The sequence below is a fragment of the Labrus mixtus genome, chromosome 5 (genome assembly GCF_963584025.1).
Source record: "Labrus mixtus chromosome 5, fLabMix1.1, whole genome shotgun sequence".
In the NCBI taxonomy this organism is placed as follows: domain Eukaryota; kingdom Metazoa; phylum Chordata; class Actinopteri; order Labriformes; family Labridae; genus Labrus; species Labrus mixtus.
The window spans coordinates 4,474,343-4,494,816 of record NC_083616.1 but is presented as its reverse complement, the minus strand read 5'-3'; the positions used below and the strand labels follow the sequence as shown (position 1 = coordinate 4,494,816).

Sequence of the window (20,474 nt, the reverse complement as noted above, 5' to 3'; positions counted from 1 at the left end):
AACGTATCTCCCATGTTGTGTGCAGTTCAAACACTCCTGTAATCACGAGACCTTTGTTCTGTCCTCCAGGTGTGTGTCTGAACTGTGAGGGGAACACGCAGGGATCCAACTGTGAGGAGTGTAAGCCTGCTTTCTACCGCAGCCCTGGACCCGGAACCGCCCTGACCGAAGCCTGTGGACCCTGTCCCTGCTCCAACTCCACCTCCACCGGCACCTGTCACATCGGTCAGTCCCTGCTGCTCACACACACACACACACACACACACACACACACACACACACACACACACACACACACACACACACATTTCATATGTCACTCTTGAAGAAAAAAATATATAACACGAGCAGAACATCTATGTATCTGCTTATCTTCTTTTTTCATAACACAACACAACACACTACTGTGTCAGAATCAAGGTGAGGGATGAATGTCTGCAAGCAAGAAGCTCTCTGTTCTTAAGAATCAACTAAACAGGGAAACACTCCGGTCCATTCACTTGCTATAGTTGCGTTACTTTCGTTTTGGTAACATGTTACCATACATGCATGTTACCTTGTCCTGAAAAAAACATGTGCACTGAGGTATCCTGAGTTTGATCCGGGGTATAAGGAGAAGGTATGAAGATCCAGATGAAGATTTCTTTGAAAGCAAAGTCAAAGTCAAAGTCAACTTTACTGTCAATTTCAAAATATGCCAGACATACAGTGGAATCGAAATTGCGTTTGTCTCCGACCCGCGGTGCAATACAACCAAAATGAGGTAAAAAGATAAGGTAAAATAGATAAAATAAAATTAGGTAAAATTAAGATAAATCATATTTACAGTAATAAATTCTAAATTGTGCAAAATGGTAAATAAAATAAATAAAATACAATTTTAAGAAAAAGTAACTTGTGCAATATGTGCAGTGTGCATCAGTGTGCAGGAAGGTCAACTAGAAGTGACACGGGGACTATTTCCTTTAAAGGGGACTTTAAATCGCTCGATCGGGCTTGAAATGTTGAGTTCCTTAAATGCAAATAGCAAATAAATAAGTATATATTTGGGAGCCATAGTGTTGCGAGTCTTTGTTTGCATCATGACTTAGATCTTCAGACATAACCGGGCTTGTTTAAAGTTAAAACAGATGTCTGTGTGGTTTCAATCTCCTCACATAACTCCCTGCCAGTAAGCCAATTAGTGTATTTTAATGTAATAAATGTGTGTATTTACTTTATGAACTATTTAGTGTTCATTACTTTTGAATCAAAGTTGTTATATTCCCAATGAATTGATTGAGATTATTTAGTCTATAAACTGTCAGCTCCCCAGGTGATGTCTTCAAATCAACACAATCAGATAATTTCCCTTCGAGCACGTAATTGGTTAATGAACTTATCGTTGCAGCTCTGGGTAAACTCCGATTGTTGTTCAGCTTGAATTGTTCAGCATTCAGGAGCATTAGAGATTAAATCACAGCACAAACAGTGATCACAACTGAAACCTCAAATCAGATCTGACAGTGAAGAAAACGACTTTTCTTACTTTTAAAGAACATCGACATGAACAGGTCACAGACATGAAAACCTGAAAATCAAGCCTTTGTTTGGGATCTCTCTTCATGAAGAGGTTTTAAACATCTGCCTCCTGATCCACCTTGATTTGTGTGCACATGTTTAAAAAATGTGGATTTGTAAGTGGAGTTTGGCTCTGACATGCATTCATGCCCCCTTACTGTTAAGGTAAGACAAAATACTGAAGAGAAACTAAACTGAGGTGCTTTCTGGATCTCTCTGGAAATAACCGTGGCCTCCCTGTATGACCGCACCTCCTCCACCTTCAGGCTGCTGCTGCCCTACTTACACGACTCACCCAGGGGTCTCTTTGGGGTTGAGATCTGGGTTGAACTACTGTCTTCTAACACATCTCAGTCCTGCCTCAAACATCATTTTAACACAGATTAACAAGCCATATAGAGGGCTGCACCTGGTGAAAAAGAAAACTTTAAGGTACAACAGGAGTTTGATGTGTGACAGATAAATGTTTCCACCATCAGAAAACGTCATGCTGAAGATTCTTATGTTCGAGTTCCTGCCTGCTCCGACATGTCACAACAGACACAAGAGTTCACCAGAGCAGGCAGGATGTTTCCCAGTAACGTCGAGATGTACGGGATGATGTTTGCTTTCAGCTGTACACACCAGTTATATTGAACTTGTTGCTAAGTTACCAAAGTCAACAACAAAAACAACACATCTAAGTTAAGAAAGCTTGTTTTCGTTCTGCTTTATTCATATTTTTGATGTGGCAGATTAAACAAAATTAAAAGAAACTATCAAGGTTCCTCTACAATGTTTCCAGAAGCCGAAGTTATGTCTTAAAAAAAGATTTTCTTGGATAAAGGTATCTTACTATATGATCAGAGATTAAGGAAACATGTTATGTTGAAGTGCTGTCTTCTCTGACAACAATGCAGCAGCCAGTATGTCCTCCTTCTAACGTTAGATTCTGCTCCTGAATGCTCTGGATTTGTTTGGACCAGAGGAGGTAGGCGGTTTAAAGTCACTCCCCACACGGCCGTTTTGGACGCCCCTCGGTTTGCCAGATATGAGAGCAGTTATCAGGTCAACAGGTGTTGCAGCGATGGAAGCAGCAAGAGAAGTGGTTCAGATAGAAGTGATTGTACCCGACCTAAAAAGCCTCTGCATGTTTCTAATAAGCTCCACGAGCAGAAACGTGCTCAAACTAGGATCAATATTGGAGATGCTTTTGAAAAATGGAGAGAGGTTAGAACACAGAAAGGTTTACAGACCGATGCAGAGCTGGATAAACACTGAAGCTTCAGAGTCCACCACATGGTGACCTGTGTGAACATGGACTCTAGAGAGGAGGGGGCGGGGAGAGACAGCTCTCTATAATGTTTTGAATTTGGACTGCAGTAATCATTTTAAACACTAGGTGTCAGAGTTACTTTTTATTACATTTTTCTAGCATCAGGAAAAAAAATACATGTCAGAATTTCTTTTAAACCCTAACCCTAACCCAATGGCAACAAATTACACATGAGAGGACTGAAATAATCTAGCTTTGACTTTTTGCCTTTATTAATTCTAGTCATTGATAATCAGAAGTAGCTGTTGTTAATTTTCTGTGGGTGGATATATTTATTAACCAATGTTACCAGATATACTTCATATCATTTGGTGTTGGACAGGACACCAAAGATCCAGACTCAGACTGAAGGAGTTTTGATTTTTTACCCGATTCACTCCTCCCTAAAATCCACGGAGAAATCTGATTTGGGACCTTGGTCTGAATTAATGTTAGGCCTGGATTATCTGGTAATATGAGGGATTTACAGATAGAGTCTTAACCCTCTTGAAAGACTCATCGGGACAGCACTGGTAGGTTCAAACGTCTTAAATATTCAGGATTTAAAATCTGTAGGATTAAGTCAGTACTTCTCTTTTTTTTAAGGTTTTTTTGGGCCTTTATTTAGAGACAGGACAGTGGATAGAGTCAGAAATCAGAGAGAGAGAGGGGAATGACATGCAGGAAAGGAGCCACAGGTTGGATTCAAACCCAGGGCGCCCAAATGTACATATGGGCCTAGCACTAACAACTAGGCAACCGGCACCCCCAAGTCAGTGCTTCTGAATGGGACAATGGCCAACAAGGAAAGGGTCTACAAGGTCTAACTTAGATGTTATAAAGTTGTTGACGTCTGATAAGACATTTAAAATCTCACATCCAGTTCATGATCAAATTCAAGATTAAAGATTCAGTTTATTTGTAAATGGTAAATGGACTAGAGCTTTTCTAGTCTTCTAACTACTCAAAGTGCTTTTAGAATCAGAATCAGAATCTGTGTTCTTTGACTAGTACTTTTACACATACAAGGAATGTGACTTGGTGTTTTAACAGCAGAGCTCCTGCTGACAGCTTGAATAGAATAAGATACAAATATACAAACAAAAAGGCTATTAGAAAAGAAAGTACCGGTAATAGAATATAAAATATAGAAACAAAATGTGCAGGTATGTTCAAGATAGAGTGCAGTGTAAACAGAAAACCACTTACACTTACTTTACACCACATGTCACACCTACCTATTCACACACTGATGGCACATTCATACACCGCTGATGAAGCAATTCAGGTTTAAGTGTCTTGCCTAAGGACACATCGGACGTGTAGCTGCAGGAGCTGGGTATTGAACCCTCCACCTTCAGGTTGAGAGACGACCGACTCTACCAACTGAGCCGCCCTCAATCTGTCATTTTTCTCATGTGTCTGGAGACATCAAAAAGACAAAATGGTGTTCCCCCAGCCCCGGGCAGTGTGACATCAATCAACCTAAACATCTACTGAGCAATAAAATCTGTTTTAAAAATACGCTACAACATGGACTAAAAAAATGACTTTGTTCAAAGTATGTCTGCGACAATTTTCTCCTCCAGACTTATTCATCCTTCTGCTTTTCTTTTTTTATTTATCACTGCAAAATGTTACTAGAACTACTGTTACTGGAGGTTTCTTCTTATAATTGTTCATTTGTTCACATCTGCGGCCCCCGGATAACCAACACTGAAAAATCTTGTGTTGACATCATTAACCGTGCGATGCATCGTTATTTTGTGTTGTGTGCACGTTTTGAGATCAGGGACAAAAAAATGGTGAGAGTTCTCATCATGTTTTTGATGCAGCCTGATGTAAGACTCATTTAGACTCACCTGACGTCTGAGCCCAGCTGCTAACCAATATCCTGTTATCATAAGACCTTAATTACCGTGTGGTTAGGAGCCATGTTACGCCCCAGTGTGTGTGTCCTCAGCATCTAATGGTTTCAGTCCACCTGGCTCCAACATCACGCTGTGACACGGCGGCTTACATCGCAGCTTATCGTCGTCAATCGGCTCTTGAACCCTTTCTGCAAACTGCCCGCTGAGGTTTCCATTAAGCATTGCATCACTGCGTTCACTTAACATGGATATTCTTCATCACACTTTCTCTCACCTCACCCTTCCTCTGTCTGGACCAATCAAATGACGGCGTTGCCATGTCCCGACGCCCTCCTGCACGGCGGCCTGCATGGCAACAGCCTCGTGTAGACGCACTTAGGCTGTCAGGTTATGTTTGCTTGTACCAGGGGCAGCAGAGGAGGGGAGGGGAAAGGGACACAAACCAGGCTGAGCTGAGCTGGGACAGCATGAACACAGCTGGGCCATTTCAGCGCCAGTCAGGCAGCAATAGACTGGGGAGGGGGGGGGATGGGCCGCATCACATCCTCTGTTTAGAATGAGAAACCATAGGAAGCGAGGACATGATCATAAATATACCCTGAATCAGGTCCACAGAGAGCTGCTCGTGTTAATCGAGTGTGTGTGTGCCTGTGCTGGATGTTTTTAAGAGCAAACCCTGGAAGTGGAAAAAGAAGCAGCCCCTCAAGTGGAGGTTGCCCTGGCAACAGTGACAGATGAGAAGATGCCACAATGCAGTATCGGAGCTCCACACCGGAGGATGGATGCTTTCTAAATGTGCTGATGAGGCCTGTTGCAGTAAATGAATACACCCCCCCCCCCTCACTGACACACACACACACAGAGGTGAAATGGAGCATTGCACCAGTTCAGAATATGGGTCACACATGTTAAATCATGCTTGTATGATGGTTTCTGTACTCAGTGCTGTACGAGGGGCTCGTTCAGTTTATCCTGAGGTACATGAGATCATTTCAACCATTTTCTGGTGACTGTTTCACTGTTTTCTTTATGCGTGTGTGTGTCTGATAGTGCTCACCTGGTCAGGTGTTACAGGGCCTTTATGTGTGTCATCAAAGTGGATGACAACAGGAAGACAAAAAGAGGTCATGTCCTCCAGGCCGTGTGCAGAGCAGCTCGTCTTTCCTCCTGGTTATATAACCCAGCAGGCCGGCTGCCTTTGAACCTCCAGCAGAGGTTAAGTCAAGCTTATCAGGAGCAGCCTGTTCAGTGCTGGAATACAAACGCAGTCATGTGACCGCCAACATCTAGGCCAATGGAAGGCAGTTATCTGTGTCTAAATCATTCAGCAATTAGGACTGTGCTGAGGAGAGTCTCCGTGCAGAGCATCACTCAGTGCACGGAGCTGCACAGGAATCATTTCCACAATCAGCTATTTGCCAAAATCCTGTTTGTGTACACAAGCAGTGTAGGACAGTAACAAAGTGAATCTACTTGAGTTGTTTGAAGTATCTGTACTTTACTTGAGAATTATTTTTTGGGGGGGAAACTTGTGACTTTTGACTCCACTACATTTCTATGACTGTCTCATTAGTCACTACTTTTGCCCTTGAGTCAGCTGATGATTTTATTTTATTTTCTAAAATTCCATAAGAAAGACTAATGCTTGTGTGGTTCTGCATGTGGTCTGTCTAAGTGGTGTTGCCTTGCCTTTACGCGGTGCATCTCCATGGTTGAACGCAGAGCAAACGTCAAACAGAGCAGACAGTTTATTTATTGAAACAGAGAGGTTGTCTTTTTATATATTTTAGTTTATGTTGGGTGCTAAGAACGCTGCAGGCGTTTGCCTTTGAAGGCAAAATCTCTGGGACATGATCACCTCGGGTTTCCAGATTGGCCAAAAACAAAAACATGGGATTATAACGTTTAAAAAAGAAGGTGAAAGATATTTATATATTTATGTGTCGACGTAAAATTGTTATGTCATAGCAGACAGTTCCTGTATAGATCAATGTTATAGCCGTCATGTGGAAGATATGTCGGCTACTGTGACTTCCTGTTTAAGCTCCTGTGAGGAACTTTCATGTTGCGTCTATTTTGGCGACAAAAGCAGGATCATCTTTATCCATTCTATCTCGGCCTGTGTGATAAAATAACAACGCTAATGGCGATATAACTTTTCAGAGTTTTCCAGCACTGAGCTTGTGATAGTGAAATGTTCCTCTGTTCAAATAGAGTTTGTCATGCTGTGACAATAAAGAATAATTAACATTTAACCATCAGGGTTATGATACCATTACATACACTTTATTATCCCCTTGGGGAAATGTGTCTTGGAGTCCAAGTGCTGCCAAACAATCAGCTGCTTCCACTAGAATCAATAAATAAAAACACTTCTACTTGTAAACAGAAAGACACATACCAATGTAAAACAACATATCTGCAAAAACACAGCATGAGAGATAAGATAACAAAGGTAATAAAATATTAAAACATAGAGGAACACCATGACGCTTAAAGAGAGGTTACCGTTACTTAAAGAGAGGTTACTGTACCACGCTGACATCCCGTATCTAAGGATACTCTCCTACACGGCCTGATAAAACAAAAACATGATCTTATGGTAGACACCAAACACCCTGAGTCTATGTAAGAAGTACAGTCTTTGCTGCAAACAAGAACACAAATGAGCAACATGAGTTGTCCAGATTCCAGGTTATCTAGGTGTACACCAAGATACCTGTAGCTAACCTGGTTGATTCTTCTGTCATGGATAAAAAGAGGGTTATAATAAACACATACACATGGAAACAGAAAGGCACATACCAATGTAAAACAACACCGTGTATATTGCACAAGATCTGCAAAATCACAGCATGAGAGATAAGTTATCAAAGGTAAGAAAATATAAAACGTAAAGGAACGCCAGGACGCTTTTGGACAACCCACACAGCCTTAAGAAACATTATTCAGAATCAGAAGATTTTCCTTCATGTTGAGAGTTCAAATGTTTTGATCCAGACTCAAAGGATGAGCTGCATTCATCCAGAAGATGTTCCCTAATTTGGTGTTTTCATCGTGGAGACAAGTCGGTCCAAAAGATGTTTGGTAGAGATCTGCTGACGTATTCCTCTCCAACAAAGGCACTAACGCCCCCACCCTGACCTCCACCCCCCTTTAGCCTCTGTACATGGGGCGCACAAGACATTATTATTAGGCACTTGCAATACAATTCTCATCATTTTGACGTCAACACATTTTCACTTTACTCACATCGTGGTGTCATAATTCTCAAACTCTGGCCTTAATTCCTAGAATGTAAAAAACATAGAACATTTTGTTGTCAAACCGAACACATTCAAAGCTTGAATACATGACCGATAGTTAAAGTTAGACTTTTCTTCTTGACTTTACACTTTTTCTCATTGCTTTTGTCTTTTTATGTCTGTCTGAAATGGTTTGACTTTTTCAGGCTAACAGGGTAGAAAGCTGCTTTCTGTGGATAAAACACGGCTCTCTATCATGATCCATATCCTGTCATCTGGAGCCCCCTTGTGGCTTATTCAAATCATGCTGTTCATTCAGAAAACAGCATGCATGTTTGGATGGTTCTCCCTACAACTCGATCTAAAAGCTTAAACTTTACATTAAAAAAATATTTTACAATATATATATATATATATCATACACTGATTGATGAAAACATTTTTTGATTTCTGTGAATAAAGCATAAAAATAAGAAGGGGTAGGACCAGAAAAGTTTTAAACTTCTTCCTATCCCTTTTGAACATGAACTATATTATTTGAGTTATTTATTTGTTGCTATGGATCCTGAGGATCCAGTTTGTTTTTTTGTTTTGTTTTTTTTCCTTTTTATTTTGTGTTTGTATTTTCTTAACATGTTCAATAAATTGACTAATAATAATAATAAATAAAATAATAATAATATGTTGTAAATAATTCCTGTGACTATACTTGTGCTCCAACCTTTTTTTAAATCAAACACCGGGAGAGCTTAAGAAGGAGTGGTATCATATCATTAGTCTAATGATGTAGCTGTGTGATTGGCTGTTGTCATGCTAAATGTAAGTCTTCACTTCTTCCCGTGCAGATCCCAGTGGCTCCCCGGTGTGTGACCAGTGCCTTCCTCGGTACAGCGGCCCGCAGTGTGACCAGTGCAGCGCAGGTTTCTACAAATCCTCGGGGGTTTGTGTTCCATGTGACTGCAGCGGGAACGCAGACCCTCAGGGCCCCGTCCAGCTCTGTCACCCCGACACCGGCAACTGCCTTCGCTGTGTCAACAACACCATGGGGCCCCAGTGCCAGCGCTGCGCTGCGGGCTTCATAGGGGACGCCCGAGCACACAACTGCACCCGCCCAAGTAAGGATGAACAGCATCAGAATGTTTGCTTGAACAGAGGATATCATTTCATACTTAATGTGATGTACATTTTCATTTCCTGTGCGAGGAAGTACCTGAACGTTATCATTGATATACCAGACTGGCCAGACTGTTGTTAGAGAGGTACATGTGAAATCCTTTTTATGACTGAGGCCGGGCTCCAAGTGGACTTTTCAGTTATCCCTATAAGGTCCAAACCCTCGAGCTGTTTACTCACATTGAGGACTTTCATGTTAGTCTGAATATTTCACCTTTGTTTCATCATCAGCTGGTTGGTGGATGGGATTAATAATCCAACATGCAGGAGTTTTCTCACCACAGCATACTGTCTTGCGTACTGCAGAATGCGAGCAGTTGTAGGATATGTTATTTTTGGCATTTTGCTTTTTAAGTATATGTATAAAGATACAATAAACCCAAAAGCTATGCAACAACACAGCTAGCTTTGTATGCCTTTATTTAGAGACAGGACTGTGGATAGAATCAGAAATGGGAGACAGAGAGAGTGGGGAGTGACATGCCTCAGGGAAAGCAGCCACAGGTCAGATTTGAACCTGGGCCGCCCACCTGGAGGACTTTGGCGTCCGTACATAGGGTGCGCACACCGGCGTCTCAAATATACTTCATTTTACAGTGCACTAAGGTTACTACCTACCACAGTCACTGTTTAAATATATTAAGTGGTATATGAGATGAATATTTTTTGTGACGACTTTTTGAGGGATTCTTTTATTTTGACATGACTGAAAGGTGTAATAGGAAACCTAAAGTCCCTGTAGTGCTACATGAAATGTAAAAGTTGAATTACATTTTGTCCCTGAACTAAACTCAGATTTTTTCTTTCCTCAGCACCGCGGATTGTTCCCACGCCAGCTGCTGCAACCACAACAACAGAGGCCCCGAAGTCGAGCACACCCCACCCCTCCACGCCCACCACCAGCACCACTTTGACCTCCACAGCGAGAGGCCGCCCCGCCTCCACGTCCAGCGGCAACATGAGCAACGCGCTGAGCACCGCTGCCACCACTCAGGCCCTGCTGACCAGCCTGAGCAGCCCCACTGACAACACCACGGCCGCCCTGACCGAGGTCTCCTGGACCCAGTTCAACATCATCATCCTGGCCGTCATCATCCTGGTGGTGCTGCTGCTCCTGGGCTTCGTCGGAGGCGTGTACACCTACCGGGAGTACCAGAACCGCAAGCTTAACGCCCCCTTTTGGACCATAGAACTGAAAGAGGACAACATCAGCTTCAGCAGCTACCACGACAGCATCCCCAACGCTGACGTGTCGGGCCTGCTGGAGGACGAGGCCAACGAGGTGGCGCCCAATGGCCAGCTGGCCCTCACCACGCAGGGCAACTGCTACAAGGCTTAGCACGCCATTTATCCCAAGACTAGCACAGCCAGATGTACCGACGACACAAAGCTGCTGGAAAGTACCAAATCCAAAGCTCCACATGTTTGACTGCTTTTTGTTGCCCTGCTGGTCTGCAGCACTTCCCAACACGTTTTCCAACTGACAGTGAGATCAAGCTGGTCAAAGTGATCAAAGACGGGGAAGAGAGAGAGAGAGAGAGACTTCCACTTGAAACATTTTCCCATTTTGATATGATTTTTGTGTGGAATTAGTGAAATGGGTCCAAAGACATAAGTGTTTTGTTGGAGTTGTGCCTGCAGAGGGCGCTGTTGTGCAGATGAGTTAGGTGATTGGCTTGAGTGCAGGTGCACACATACACCTGTCTGCTGAAACACAAAGTTAAGAGGACTCGCGGGCAGCCTAGCATTTCAGATATTTTTAAAGAAAATGGACTTCAGACTGTTTAAGTTATAACCGGATCACTGGAGCAGTGGTCTTAAACCTGAGACAATGATTGTTATTTAATGAATTTTTATTCTGCTATTATTTATTGGTTGATGTTTTCATTCTCGGGAGAAATGCTGCACATGTAAGACGTGTTTATTCATGGTGTTTTATCTGATGTGCTGTCGAAATAGTCATTTGAATTGGCCAGTATGTTTTTATGTATAGTTTCTGTGATTTTGGAGAGAGTCGCGGGGGGGGGGGGGGGGGGGGGGTGTAAGGCTGCTGGCACGAGCATTGTGATGACCTCCTCTTTTGTTAATAGCTTCCTGTCTTTTTTTTTCTTCTTTTTTTTCTAAGTGTGCCAGCTCACCTTGAAGTATCTTAGAGGAGTGTTTCGTTTTTTTCAGGAACTACTACAAACTCGCCCCACTTGGCACTGCTGCAGGGGCAGTGACTCATCCTCCTCGGCTCGCGCAACACCACCACAATCGACTCGCTTATCTAATCTGCTCTTTGCTGTCTACCTCAGCAAAAGTTGAACAAACCATTTACAAATGCTTATGTCGAGGGTTGGGTTTGTGACTCGGGTGTCCGATGATAAGAGCTTCCCAATCTCCTACAATCAAGTTGCATCAGCTCAAAGAGGGATTTGCTGTCGGAGCGGTGGACTCCAAAGCTTCCCTCCTGGTCCTGGATGCGGATCCTTGTTTTATGTGTTGTTTGGACTAGCATTGGTTGGGTGCGCTTCATTTAACCACAGTGAATGAGTAGAGCTAATTATGGAACTAACTCCTCAGGTACTGGCTCTTTCCCTAATGTGATCACTGTAAATATAATTATTGTACAGATGAATGTGAATAGTAGCACTATTATTGTACAGCTAGAATACTGTGTACACTGTCACTCGACAAGCTCCCGACCTTTCACTCTGTCCCGGCTGGGTGTGACGTCACAGTCAGCCCACAGCTTTTTGTAATTTTTATTTGATTTCTTATTCTCAGCCGACTATGCCATGAACACAGCTGCAGGACTACAAAATGCACCACCCATGTCACAAAACCAAGAATACGATGATGTAAATAATCCCCCCAAAAGTCAAAGCTCAACTCTCCAATAAAAATGGGTTTAACTGTTGTGTCGGTTTCTCTCACTGTTTTTTTTATTTATTTGATCACTGTCACATATGACAGATTGAAGAAGAGTGTATCAGTCAATATCTGTCATCTGATAACAGCTTACCACCATGAAAACACAAACACCACTATGACAAGTTTGTTTTACAAAACATAGATTCAAAGATAGTTTGGTTTCTTCAACTCATACTTGTTACAATAACTGAACTTACATTTACCCGCTGGCCAGCAGAGGATCATTTAGATAACAGCAGTGGTGTAGAACAGGAGATATGGAGTGTAACCACTTCTAAATCTCCTCTGATTCACACCAATGATTGATTTACAATATTCAGTAGTATGCTGCAATTTTTCCTACTCTGTCTCTAATTGGCTAGTACTCACTAAATATACAAGAGTTGTCTTACATATCACTTTTTATAACAGAGGTATACCCGCTTCTTAAGGCACCACTACACCACTGGATAACAGTGCAACTTAAGACATGTTTACAAATGAATAACAGCTTTAAACTACTTCAACTGTAGAACAGTGATGTGATCTGATTATTGTTCTTCCTGGCTCAGGTTGAAATGTTCAATCAGCCCACCCATCTGAACTTCGATCTCTTCATCCTGAGTGCCCATTTCTTTATAAAATAAATAAAAATAAATACATGAAAACGATAGGACTCAAATGTACACAGGTATCTGTCATCTACATAGGTAAAAATGTTTGCGCACAATTTGCCAGCCCTGATAATATCTGTTCACCTCAAAGTTTGATGTTTTTGTTGATGGCCAAAACAAAGATCAACTGTCATGTATGTCAAAGATTAAGGGCTGACAATATTTCGACATCAAATCGGGCATGTTCATACTCATAAATAAAAGAGGTCTTGTACGTCAGAGGAGATTAAGAGATGTTTGTGTACGTTGTCAATCAAAGGGTGCTCTGTCTCCCTTGTTTGAAACTCTTTCAGCGTTGTCTACCACACAGAAAGGCAGATCTATTACACAGCTTTAAAATGTGCACATTGGTAATTGATTTTATTTATTTTCCCTCTAGATTTGGAATTTTTCATGAAAAATTGAATCTTGGTTGGGCTCACATTCGAAGTCATAACAAGTGAAGTGAATCAGATTAGCTTCAAGGGTTCATCTTGAAAAAGTTCATCTAGATGAAACTAGACTGTGCTTGTGCAAAACTCAAACGCAATCTCCTTTTGCACATGCAAAGACTACCCTGCCAAGATGCTTCATGTTCCCATGTTGCCTTTTTGCTGTTTCATTTGTATTTGATTCTCCAGAGTAAGGTTTGCATGCTTCTGCAGGTTAACTGTTACTGAATTATGTGCAGTAACATGTCCATCGCCCTGCCTCATGATGTGCATCATCGACCATTTGGAACCTGTCTATCTCTAAGCACACTGCTATGTTCCCCAAGAGGCCCAGGGGATGAGGGGAGTAAAAGTACAAAATAACCCAGAGAAAAGAGAGAGAAACTACATATAAGCTCATTTAAAAATAGATTAATTTACAAACTTAGGAAAAAGGAACTAAAAAAAAAAGACTCAGAAAAAAGAGGAACTCAAACAAGCTTCCTTTACAAAACAAACAGAATAGACACAGATTTAATCTTAAATTAAATTCCAAAACTAACAAACACAAAAACAACTATTATGAGGCCTCATGGATAAACACACTTCCTCCCACAGACAGATTACTCTGAAGTTTCCCGACGTCAAGTCTCCTGAGCACACTTGCAGCCGAATGACCCGCTGGCATCTATCTGCCTCCTCTCCTGCTCTATACGTCCGCCCCTGATTGATAAAGGTTGCAATAGGTGTTGCTGGCTGCACTGAGGCTGAGAAGCTCCATAAGGACTGCACACAGGAGAGAGAGGGAGAGAAAACACAAACACAACACTAAGGCGTAACGTCACAGCACAAACACACACTTCTTTACGTTGTTGTTGCCAACTGATTGAATGTGCATACATTGGTACTATTAAATCATATCCTGCAAAGGCCCATTTGCTGACCCAGCCATTTCTGTGGGCGGGCAGGGAGGCAGGCGGGCAGGCAGGTGGGTGGACAGATAACAAATACACATAGACGTCTATTTTTTGCAGCCTCTGCCTGCAACAGAGTATTTGATTGGTTGTCTTTACCTTTTCTTTTTTTTTTTTTTTTACTATTTTTAACATTTTCTAAATTTTCTACCATTTTCTAAATTTTCTAAATTTTGTACCTACCCTATTTAAACTATGTTTGCAATCTGTTTCTTGATGACCCTGATGAAGGCCACGAACCGAAACGCTACGTCGGTCTAATTTGTTATAAAGTTGATCTTCGTACTACATGTGTTGCTGGAGCATTTGGACCTCTTCAAGCCTTCCACTCTTCCTGAACCTTTACTAGTTGAAGTTGTGCCAGAAAATCCCATTCTGCTTCTTCAAATTTCTTGCATAGTTTCTGCCTGAGTTTCTGTTCTTACTTTAAATGAATCAATGTATTTCAACATCATTTTCTTAAAATCAGAGCAGCTGTGTTGGAGTTTGACCTGAACAGCCTTTTTTTAATTAAATGAAACCAGCATTTGTTGCACTGGATCTTAATCCATGAATGTAAGATTCATGGAACTTTGTTTTTTAGTTTAACATACTAAAACATACATTGAGAGTCTATACCTCACACATAAAGTGAAAATTCATCTGGAAAACTATTTTTACTACTACTATTTTTATGTGAAATGTTCACCTGACTGTACAGTACATGTTTATCATATGAAAGTGTTTTATTATCCCTCTTCTTTTAGTTACTGTAAATATGTTTTTAAACTTTTTGCTATCTTTTGCTGATTCTGTTCCTCTATTTTGAGCTGCTGTAACAACAAAGTTATCGTATCTTATTTTATAGGACAAAAGTATGTAGGCCTGTCAAAACACTGCAACACAAAAAGAATAAAACAGCCTAAAAACTCAACTGTGCATGGTAATTTATTTCAAGAAAGGCTAGAAGCAGAATACAAGTTATTTCCATGTATACGCGTCAGCACTAAGTGGAAATACAAAACGTCATAAACAGACACACAGGTGTGTTCATCTTTATGTGTTAATAGCAGCAGACACCTGCATTGCTGCTGTTATTTGCAAAATTACATTTGAAATCATTTTACACAGTTTCATTTGAAAATTAACTTTTTTTTGTATTGTTTTGTTTTTCTTTACAATAATGGGTCAAATATTTAAATCATTCTAAATTGTATTTGTTTTTGTGACCCCCACTTTGGCAACCACTGTAGGTAAATAGGTTACTTGTCTTAAGATCTTTAGCCAATATAGCCAACTTGTTTTGGCATGTGTTTCTGTATGCTGTATTCTGTAGCCTACTTATTGTTTAAGTATTCTTACTGAAGTGTAAGGTGCCACATATGTCTCTGTGGGTTTCTCGTGATGACAGTAACCTCACTGAAATACTACATAGGCTTTCATAATAGCCTCAGTGCTGAGAGGATTATCAATTCAGTAAGCTCTAATGGCATGAATGTGACAATACTACCAAAGCACATAATAACAAATTAAAGCCTACAATAATAATCCCTCTTAATTACTGGTTAGACTGGTAATTACTGGCATACATCTGTCTGTTGTCATTTGGGATAGGCTAGAGTGTTATCATCAGTGTGCATCTTATTTTAGAGCCTCCTACTCAAGAGTTTGAGTAGGAGTGTTGGTTTCATACGACGGAGGATAAGGGCCACGTTAAATTGTTTTATTCTTTTTTAATTTCGAGATTAAAGTTGTACATTTACGAGAATAAAGGTTGAAAGTAGAACTCTTAAAGTATTTCCCTCTGCAGACAACTTCCTCCAAGTCAGAAAAGCCACAGTTTCTTCAGTATCTTTTCAGGGTGCTGATATTTAAAAGACAATGTGAAGATGATGATGTGCCAAAAGCATGTGTAGTTTCATATCTGCATAAGTAAAGCCCCAACACAACTATTTGTGTCTGTTATCGGTCTGTCTTGTTAAAGTGTCTCATGTGCAGAGACAGTTTGTGTCCTGTTCATCATTTTACAGAGAAACGTAATAAAGTTCTTTCAAATTGAAGTGAAAACTTCTCTTGAACTAACTGTTTTTACCGACTACACAAGGAAGTAGTTTATTTCCATATTAGTGAAACCTTGTTCCATGTTTGTCATTTGAGAACAGGATGCTGCTGCTCTTCTGATATAGACTAAAATAACAACTTTATTATTTTATTCTTCAAAGACTTTAAGACTTCTACTTTCATCATGTTCGCGCAGGCTGGTCTCGAACTCTTTAATGTACGAGATATTTACGACTTTAATCTCGTTAATTTACGACTTTAATCTCGGTTAGTTGTAGTAGTAGTTTCATGTGTTTTATCTGGGAAAGAGGAAGTTGGAGGAGTCCCACAGTGAAACTCGCTTAACTCGAGACTCCCTACCTCTGCAGAAATATTTAACGTGGGCGACACCACCCTGATAAATGGAGGCAAAGGATGGGAGAAGGCTGCTGATCCGCACTACAGTCAAACAAACCAGCGGGATGGAGGAAGACTATGTGCAGAACGCTTTGCTTCAGCTTCTCCGACAGGAACAATTGAGATCTATCCGGATGTCCCGCTGTGTGGTCCTGACTCTTCTTCTGGTTTTAGCGGGTTTGGCTCTCCTGACCGCGGCTCAGCTCCGAGGACGAGGTCATCCAGCGGGCACAGAGGTAAACCTGTAGGCTAGTTGTACTGAAGAGCTGTGGCTTTGCATGTGTGAGTGCTTTTTAAAATCCCTGAAAGACAGTGTAGGCTAAATAATGTTTTGGTTTCAACTATTTTGCGAACGTCAGCACACTTTCTGGTCAAAGTTTGTTTCCTGTTGTGATGTTAGTAAACCCTATTCATGTCGTGTTAAAGCTGCCAGCTGATACTCAAGTGTGATATACATTAAAAAGTACATAGGTGTAACATTTGATAAAGTTTGATGGGTGTAGGAGACAGGACGAAGACATCTTGTCATTTCTGTTAGTACCGTTGCTTAGTAACCAGGCGTTCTTTCTTCTTCGCCTGATAAAATTCGAGTAGGTTTGTCACGCAGCAAAGTTCAGCCACCCAGGTTCGGTTGTGGTTGTAACGAGACATTATCACTGCATGTAAATAACTTAAAATGAAACCACAGGTACATTTTGAAGAGGAAAGGCAAATACAAATAGTGATGATAATAATAGCCTACATGTTATAATCTAATAAATCTAATAATGTCTAATGTAGGCTACAACAGTGTATTGTCATTAGGCTAAGTATTCCTATTTCAGAGAGAGGTCCAGGCTTTCACAGTAACAAGATATCTTTTCTTCTCCCAATATAAACATTATTTAAATCATTCAGAAAAATGAAGTTAACATTCTTGCTCCTACAGGTATAGGCTATAACAATCACGAGAAGTGACTTAGCCTAGGTTGGCTATAAATAAATAAAGACTAAATAAAACAAAAAACAAAGAACGAAGGCCAAGATGTCAACAACTCATCAATACTCCAAATAAAAATCATAAGAGGCATTACAAATTCTGTGTCTTCAAATGAATCTTCACTCCACTGTCATAAGCCATTAGCAATGCAGCTGAAGTCTCAGGGCACAGCTTGTGTCGACTGGAGCAACCTTAGCCCTGTGTGTGATAGAGATACATTCATACAGGCTAAAATTCACATCCTTGTTGCATAGCGATATTTGAACTATTGTTGGTGTCATGTGTAAAAATGAATAGGCATTTGCTGTATAATTTGCATTTGTATAAACTTGGAATAGTCTGATTCAACTGTAACGATACGCCCTTGCTTCTGATTAAAGTATCGTTTTTAGCTTGGTGATTATTGAAATGATTAATACTTCTGTGTTGGTTTCCTTCCAGGACACGATGCAGCCTTACAGCCATTCAGCAGGTAAATCTTGTCTATAATTAACAGAAAAAGGGTAGGCCTATATATATATATTTAGGCATGTAATAGCGATCATTCATCATTGTGTTAAACAATATTTTTTAATTTCTTGTGCAGGCCTCATCGAGCAACCGAGATCCTTCAACAGTCCAAGTGCCATGCTGACCGGTAAATCATACTGCACTTATAATTATTGATTTATTTATCAAAGTTTTTCCCAAACGTTAACATTTCCAGGCTCGACTTCTCAAAACTTGAAGCACTCACTTATAAAGAGGTAACTTCTTTGTCAAAACTCCACTGATGAATTACAAAATGAAACACAGCACTCAAAACCATGAACTGGTTCCTTTCACTCAAACAACACTCACCGATGTGATGTGCATCACATAAACACTGATGGTATCCATTGGAAACACCTTCATTGTACGTGTTTGTGTTTGTTTTGGTTTCCTGAGGCCATGTTGTGTTTTCAAATGGAGCTAGGTGTTTGGAAATATGTTTATCGTTTTAGTGAAGTGTAGGGTGTTGCAATTTGAAGGGCCAGTTTTTCCTGGTGAACAAGGTGTGCTAAATGATGCCGTTTGTGTTCAGAGATTTGCACATCTGTGAGTGAGAATGATGTTTGAGTGAGACCAATGGGATCGGGCTTAGAGCTGAGCTGTTTGGAGTCATGTTGTTGATACACAAGCTTCAAGTCTTTCATCAGTTGTGTTCATAGATCAAACCTAATAAAACAGTGATAAGCATAAAGAGTAATAAAAGTACACATGGGAATAAAGATGGCTGGCACGATCACCTGAGGTCAAAAACATGCTGACTTGTTACTTTTCCTCCAAACATGTAATCTACTAACTAATCAACACTAAATGCAAAAGGGCCTCTAATTGAGAGCTGCCTTTATGTGTCAACAAAAACATGTAGCTACACCAGGCTACTAAAAGGGACTTGGCCTTAAGTTGGGATGGGCCTTTATTTGAAGTTTTACAGTAGTTCATGTGTAAATATGAGCAAACAGAAATCAGACTTTTTCTTCAGAGGAGCATCAGTTCTGATCTGAATAGAGTCTGACTCTTCTTAAAGATATTTGCTCATTAGATGTTTTGATCATGCATTTCGAGGTTGACTCTAAAATCTCCTCTAGTCGTTGCACTTGCCATCATTGTCATGAATATATAGAATAGTAAAGCTCCAAAATCTTTAACCTCATTCTGAATGTTAGTGTTAAATGATGACATAATATATAGTCATGATTTGTTTTAATGCATACAGTCTCTAATAACTGGTCTATTATCACTTCTGTGAGCAGATTTGTAACTTTTTAAGTTATTTGTACAAAGTTTAATTTGCTATATTTCCAAAAGAAGCCAAAAAGCAAGATTCTGTTTTGTATTTATTATGAAATGAAAGAGCTGAATCATAAAAGTAAAGAACTCATGTTTGCCCGTCTGCTCTCCTTCCCAGCTCCCAGAGGTTGCCAAAGTGATCTAGGACTTCTTGAATGGGAGAGTGAAGATGGAAATGCTTACTGTCACGGAGGATTCAGCTACTCCAGCGGGAGCCTGGTGGTGCCCATACAAGGCATCTACAGAGTCTTTCTGCAGATCACCTTTGAGAGTGGGAGAGAGACGTGTCGGGATTGGCTGAAACTCACCAACATAGTGTTTGTGTCCCGGGACAGTTATGTTAAAAATGTGTCTCTCCTTTCATCAGTCGACACGGTGATTTGCAGCAAGGAACCGTGGTCTAAATCTCTTTATACAGCCGGCCTGTTTTCACTTGAAGCTAACAGCAGGCTAATTGTGAAATCCTCAAATCCTGGATTTATCGCCAAGAGAGAAGAACAGGTGTTCTTCGGTGCTGAATTTGTGCCTTAATAATCAGTCTGGATGACTGGAATATAATCTGCTAAATCAGAGTTTCCTTTTTTGGGGTTATTTGCACCTTTAACTCATAGGAAACTTAAAGGTGCGGTTAAGTTTTACTTTTACTTTTACTGTTCATGAAAAGGCTGAAAGCTACTAAAAAACTTGTGAGCTACAAGTATCTGCACAACTGCAGGATCCCTTTCTCTCAGTGAAGTTATAAACTGCATAATTCACCCCTCCCAAAGACACCCTGCCGCCTTTACATCGATTTAGTGTTTCCTACCAAAATGAATTTGGCTGAGTAGACTAAATCAACTGAGGTAAATTCCCTTTAGGTCGGTGTTTGACCAAAGTAGGCAACGTGAAAACTTCCCCCCTAGGCTCTAAAAATAGTGAAAAAGGTATCCTGATAATGGCACCAGTAGCACGCTATACAGAGGCGCTGCTATAAAGCAGGCAACAGCTGGGGCCCCTGAGGGCTCACAAGAGGAGAGTAAGCGTCGGGACACTGGCAGACATGATGGTGATGAACTCTGGTTGCAGGCCCCCCCTGTCCTCATGGGCACTGTACTAGTACTAGTGACTGTTTTTACAAGTCATCTGTTTTTATTTTATCAACGATACGT

At 40.8% G+C, this 20,474-nt stretch overlaps 2 protein-coding genes across 2 annotated transcripts in view; both read left to right on the top strand.

The window, feature by feature from the left end:
• si:ch211-158d24.2 (multiple epidermal growth factor-like domains protein 9) overlaps positions 1-12,045 on the top strand; it is a 41,518-nt gene extending 29,473 nt beyond the window's left edge. Inside the window, exons 4-6 of the mRNA XM_061037387.1 lie at positions 70-225; positions 8,816-9,085; positions 9,956-12,045. Coding sequence (XP_060893370.1) covers positions 70-225; positions 8,816-9,085; positions 9,956-10,482 — 953 coding nt within the window. The 3' untranslated portion in view covers positions 10,483-12,045. The remainder of the gene's footprint in view (positions 1-69; positions 226-8,815; positions 9,086-9,955) is intronic.
• Positions 12,046-16,473: 4,428 nt separating this feature from the next.
• Positions 16,474-20,248, top strand: LOC132973795 (tumor necrosis factor ligand superfamily member 15-like). The gene is made up of 4 exons (XM_061037399.1): positions 16,474-16,768; positions 17,953-17,992; positions 18,098-18,148; positions 19,445-20,248. The coding sequence occupies exons 1-4, from the start codon at positions 16,538-16,540 to the stop codon at positions 19,855-19,857; spliced, it is 735 nt and encodes a 244-aa protein (XP_060893382.1). The 5' UTR covers positions 16,474-16,537; the 3' UTR covers positions 19,858-20,248.
• The last annotated feature ends 226 nt before the right edge of the window (positions 20,249-20,474 follow it).

Bases quoted from the DNA above. Each gene is read 5' to 3' on its own strand.
- LOC132973795 (XM_061037399.1), top strand. From the start codon at position 16,538: ATGGAGGCAAAGGATGGGAGAAGGCTGCTGATCCGCACTACAGTCAAA. The intron at 17,993-18,097 runs GTCTATAATTAA...TTTCTTGTGCAG, and splicing joins CCATTCAGCAGGTAAATCTT to GCCTCATCGAGCAACCGAGA. The intron at 18,149-19,444 runs GTAAATCATACT...TCTCCTTCCCAG, and splicing joins TCCAAGTGCCATGCTGACCG to CTCCCAGAGGTTGCCAAAGT.